General features: G+C 42.2%; 1 protein-coding gene across 1 annotated transcript; it reads left to right on the plus strand.

The window, feature by feature from the left end:
- Window positions 1-426: 426 nt before the first annotated feature.
- Window positions 427-3,747, plus strand: b3galt8 (beta-1,3-galactosyltransferase 8). The gene has a single exon (XM_051422372.1). It carries the CDS (start codon window positions 605-607, stop codon window positions 1,553-1,555), a length of 951 nt encoding a protein of 316 aa, XP_051278332.1. The 5' UTR covers window positions 427-604; the 3' UTR covers window positions 1,556-3,747.
- Window positions 3,748-6,081: the final 2,334 nt, after the last annotated feature.

Raw genomic sequence — 6,081 nt, forward strand, 5'->3', positions numbered from 1 at the left:
TATGGGACCAGGGAACCCTAACCCTAACCCTAACCTTAGCGGGGAACATAGGACCCGGGGAACAAAGGGATGACCCCGAACTAACTCTTCTTGCTTTGCCAACATGGCCCTTTTATGCAACATAGAACACAGATTAAGTTGACCCCCACTCAGTTAAGTGACATCTTGATAACTGCCGCAGAACCGTTTAACACCAGTGTATCAATCAGAGTTTGTCAACCTGGACTTTCCCTGATAACCCCGGGTTAAATCTGAGTTGGTTCAACTCCCTTAGTGCAGCCCTCAGCTCACCTCCATATGCAGCGAGTCTTTACTGACAACCTGTCTGCTCTACTTGAAGTCCCGCCTTCTGTAATACGTATTGTAAAACCCACCAATCACAACGAGGGTCTGTAACATCTTGAACACGGAGCGCTGTCCCTCTCTGCCGCTGGCTCTGCTTCAGTCGGATATCTCGCACCACTCCGTCTTTGGCTGGATAGAACTTCCTGGTTGTCCCTGCTGGGAGTGGCCGCGGGACGTTAACACCGTGTGACTTTCCGCAGTTTACCGCTCGGTTCGGATTCAGGGCCGGAGTCCAAAGCGGACAGGACACTTTGGGGCAATGAGGATAACTTATTCCTGGAGGTTAGTTAAGTTACTCACCGTTTCAGCTGTGCTCGTCCTGTCCGCTCTCGTCTTAGTGGGTAAACATCCGCCAAAGCCCAGCCCCCTCCCTGTGGAGGACCACAGGCTCATATCTCCTCAGACATACCATTATATCCTCAACCAGCCTGCTGTCTGCCAGGACACAAGCCCCTTCCTGGTTTTTATGGTCCCTGTTGCCCCTGTGGAGTCTGCAGCAAGGGAGGCCATCAGGAAAACATGGGGGGCTCCAGGTCAGAACACCCTCACTCTGTTCTATGTGGGGCTCCCAGAGGGGGGCCAGGTGTCCAGCGTCCAGGACAAGCTGGTGGAGGAGAGCAGGAGACATGCAGATATTGTCCAAATGGACTTTCAGGACAGTTACCAGAACCTGACTCTCAAGACCTTGATGATGATGAACTGGCTAGCGACCCACTGTCCAAACGCCTCCTACGCCATGAAGGTGGATGCTGACATCTTTGTAAATGTGTTCTACCTCCTGAGTCAACTGAGGAGCTCCCCCCGGCAGGGCTTCATCACGGGGTCCGTGATAAGGGACGGCATCCCGAGGAGGGACAGTAACAGCAAATGGCACTTGTCAGAGGAGCAGTACCCCGAGGACACCTTCCCCCCGTATGTGTCCGGAGCAGGGTACGTCTTCTCTGCAGACTTGGCCGCCAGGATCTCCTGGGCGTCCAGTTTTGTCCGGGCAATCCCCCTGGAGGACGTCTACATGGGGCTGTGTCTGCGTGTGCTGGGCATCCGACCGGTGTACTCCTACAGCCTGCTGACCCTCAGGAATCTGTTTGCAATCAGAAACTTGGAGTACAACAGGTGCACTTTTGCCAAACTGATCATCGTCAACCAGTTTAAACCGTCACAGCTGATGGACATTTGGCAAGACTTCTCCAAAGGCCATACCAGCTGTTGAGAGCTAACACTGCTGTCAAATAATCAAATAAGCAGCCTTTTGTAAAGGAAAGAAAGCCATTAGGCACACAGCTCTAGGGGTGGGGGGTTGTAGTTGTGTTTGCAAACATATCTATTAATTATCAGGGAATTTAACAAATGGGTCACTACAGTACACTACATAAAAAAGAATGTAGCCCTTTAGTCAATTAGTCTAATCAGCTAATATTTAATTTTAATTTTAATTGACAAGAATGACAAGACCATTTTCACAGAGGACATTTTGACAGAAAATGTCTGAATTCCATTTAGCTGCTTCAGTTTCAGGGTCCTGGTGTGCTGTTTGGCTGTATAGAACAGAGCTAGTGTTATTAGTGACACGTGTCAAGAAAAAACAAATTTCTGCTACACAAATTAGATTTTTCTTTCTCTAATTATTCTAATCTTTTTTCCTTAAAGAAAATAAAATAAATACTGGTAACTCTTGAATCACAAATTGTAGACATATACAACCTGTTACAGCCTTGTTTTTAAGGAACACAAGCCAAAAATGGCAGGAATCAAGTCCATCCTCAAGACTGTTGGTTGGATAAAACATGCGAGTCGTAGCCAGCCATAGGCTCTGGCTAAGTGTAGGCATTAAAGCTACTTCACCCAATTTCATCGCAAATAAATACGTTTTTTTTTACAAATTGTTTTGAAAAGCTGCTGTAAAATCAGGAATTTTATGCCACAACAATCCTATAGGGACTGATAAGTAATCACAAACAAAGTGCTTTACAGAGACAATATACAGCAATCAAGAAGGGAGGCAAAGTACATAATGAAATACAAACACAATAAAAATACACAATAAATCCATAAAGTGCAGACATGGTGCATACAGGTTACCCAAACACCTGTCTAAGCAGGTAATTCTAAGGGGACATGCTGCTTGTTTTGTGTGACCAACAGTCCAGAACCCAAATGTATTCAGGTTACAATTATACCAGTAACACCAAAGACCACATGGCCTCTTTGTCTATTCTGTTGTGTTATAGTCTGTGCTATAGAAATGAAGTCATTACTTACATGAGACAACACAGAGAAACAGGAAGTAGCATTTTTGATTGAAAGAAGCTGTCAGTTGCAGCCTTTAAAGAATGTATCTGTTCAGGAAGCAATGCGCCTTTAGATATTTATTGCAGGCCTTTCGAAGTGCTTAAACTTCTCTATCCAAAGTGCTGGAACCGCCCTAACTGCTGTAGCTCTGCCCTACAGGTAGCTACATGACATAATGTACTCTCAGAATCTGCAGTTTACACCAAAGACTATTTGAAAATAGATCAGTTTTACTGCCATTGCACTTATTGTTCAGTTAGTGCCTGATGGGTTTGTGGTGCACATGTGCAGGAAGTTACATGGAACCACATTACCCAGCATTTAGTTAAAATATTATGGTCTGTTTGCTGCATTGCACTGCTACTATATGCTACACAGAGCTTTGCATAATGTAGACCTGTAGAATAGCCTGCAGCTTATTGGTTAAGTTAGTGTGCCTCTTTATCTACTTTGTAGTTTTCAGTTGGGCTCCTCCTGGTGCTCCTAATGGTATTTGTAAGAATCTACCGGGCCTGAATGAAAACAACCAATCAGAGCCTTGAAACAGTTGACTGTTGAGTCTCATTCCCAGGACATCAAATACAGACATTTTGGGTCCCTGGGAATGAGACTCAGCATCAGCTATCTTCAAGCTTCCAACCCAAAGTAACTATGTCTTTTTCTCAGCTCTGATTGGTTGTTTTAATCTAGTGCATCTTCGGTAGACTTGTAGTAAATGCAAATCCAAATAAGTATTTTAAATCAAACAGGCCATAATAAGTTTATGTTTGTTGTAGTTGCATATGGCCACCAGCTGGTGGCAGTATGTGCCAGCAGATGACATGTACTGAAGGCTACACTTAATATATTGCTGTTGATTCAGTGCCTAATGCAGATAGACTATGGCCTTTAGAAAGTGATTACAGTATGTCCCAGTATGACCAAATATACAGTGTGTCAGTTCATTGTAATTATAATTGTGTAGAAAGTTTAATTCAGTAATTGTAGAAAATGTTTCATCACTGTTTTACTATTTGCACTTCTGCTGCCTTGGTATGACAGTTTTAGTGAACCTTGCTTGGGTGAAATGTTGTTCCTGTCCACACAAAATAAAAGTCTTGTGCAAATATTAAACTTATTTTGTTACCATTTTTACATTTAAAGCTATATCAGTCACAGACACAATCATCATTTTAAAATTATACAAAATTATATGAATTATAAAAATCAAACTTTGGCAAAAGAAAACAGACACATGAAACAAAAGTAAGAAGTTAAAATGTGGACATGATATATATATTAATGATTCACAGTTCAGAATGACCCATTTTATAGTGTTAAGAGCCTCAAGGTCCAGAAAACTTTTTGAGAAAGTAAGAAAGCTTTGAAATCCTGTTTGCATAATATATTATTATTTTTATGTTCTAGATAGATAGATAGAAAGATAGACAGACAGACAGACAGACAGACAGACAGACTTTTTTTATGGTTCAAAAACAAAACAGAAGCAACTACGGATACAACAATACTAGAAACGGATAAAATACACAAAGATAGTTAAACAAAAGGGAACTAGTAAGAGAGAAAACAAAACCAACAAAAACCCAAGGTGACGTATAGAGCCTGTCATGGTGCATATATGTAAAAAAAAAAAAAAAAACAAGAAAAAAGAATGGAGATAATACATGTAATAATGACAGTGACATGATGCAGTTAAAATGGGTGAGTGAGAAGAATATAATAAGTTGTCTGGGGGAGGATGTGACGTGTGTGTGTGTGTGTGTGTGTGTGTGTGTGTATAGCAGACATTCTCAACACTGTGGGTGTGTACAAACGGGGTTTGATTGACAGCTCTCTCACTCTCTTGTTAGTTTTGTTGCTCATCATTATTTTTCAAGTTTTCAGCATCTACAGAGGGCAGTGTCATTGCCTCTTTGTTTGACTGTATATTCCGTGGTGTTATATTGTCTGTGCACCTTGTTTGAAGGGTGCTATAGAAATGAAGTTGTCATTACTTACATAACACCACAGAGAAGCAGGAAGTGTCACAGCCTCTGTCACACACTGTTTAGAGTTTAGGAAGTGACACGCCTTTATAGATATTTACTGCAGGTAGTCACAGTGCTTCCACTTCTGTAGTCAAAGTGCTGGAACTGTCCTTACTGCTGTAGCTCTGTCCTATGCCATTAGGAGCACTAGGAGGAGTCAGATGTGGCATTTGCAAATAATCCATCCTGCCTGAACAAAAACAACCAATCAGAGCCAAGAAAGATAATTGATTGTCAAGTCTCATTTCCAGGTCGTCAAACACTGACCCTGGAAATGAGACTCAATGATCAACTATCTTCAAGCCGCCAATCAAAAACATCTTTATATCTTTCTTGGCTCTGATTGGTTGTTTTTGTTCAGACCTGGTGGATTCTTGCAATTACCATTAGGAGCACTAGGAGGAGCCAGAGGAACCTTTCTTTTTCACTGATATCTGTCTCATGTACTACTGTCAGGATATAGTGAAAGTTAAAGCAAATATGACAAAAAGTAATTTTTCACAAAAGTTACCTACTGCAGTTTTAAAATATGTCACAATTGTCATTAAAGGACTCGTATGTAGGATATAGTCGCATCTAGCAGTGTAGTTGCTACAAAGTACAACATCCTTGTTCACCCTCCTCTTCAACAGACTGGTTGATGGGGACTAGAGCAGAAGGAAAAAGCATTAGAGGCTGTGTAATGACTGGCTTGCTGGCTGCTGCCTGCAGCAGAGCCAGTGAGTGGGCTCTGAAATAGATGTTTGCTGCTTCATGATTCACTGGTGTGGCCGAGCTTCAGCAGATGGCAGCCTCGCAGCAAACTGCAACACCTACAGAGGTCTGACAACTCCACAACACTCTGTAGAAACCCAACCACGGCCAAGGCCTGTTTCTACTTTCTTCTGGGTTGGCAGTGAACCAAACAGATTACTGTATCTTTATTGCAGGGAGGAGACTGATACCGTATTTTGTGTCAGTGATGGCCCTTTATCCAAAATCAGATCAGATTAGATGTTCTTTTATTTTAAAGCAGCATTGACTGAGTCTTTGGCCACTTGTAAGCAGCAGAATGAGCTGCAAACACAGTACTGATGATATTGAATGTATGGCTATGATAGCAAACAGTTGCCATTTACACATCCAGCAGACACAGAGCATTCATTTGAAGTTGAGTCTTTGTCCACCTGGTGAATTTAAGTTCAGTATTCACTCTCCCTTCAGCTCTGCTTTTGGTCTCCACCAACTGACTATGCTAAATGATAAACTGCCTGCTGCACCTGGAAACAAGGTTTCATTAGTGTATAATCACCTGAATATGGGAATCTGTGTTTTTGTACCTCACAATGAGCTGTTTTTATGTACAGAGGGAATGGGTCCACTTCTACGGAGTCCGCCACGTTTCTACAGTAGCCCAAAATGGACAAACAAAACACAAGCT

Source organism: Dicentrarchus labrax, unplaced genomic scaffold (assembly GCF_905237075.1).
Source record: "Dicentrarchus labrax unplaced genomic scaffold, dlabrax2021, whole genome shotgun sequence".
In the NCBI taxonomy this organism is placed as follows: Eukaryota; Metazoa; Chordata; class Actinopteri; family Moronidae; genus Dicentrarchus; species Dicentrarchus labrax.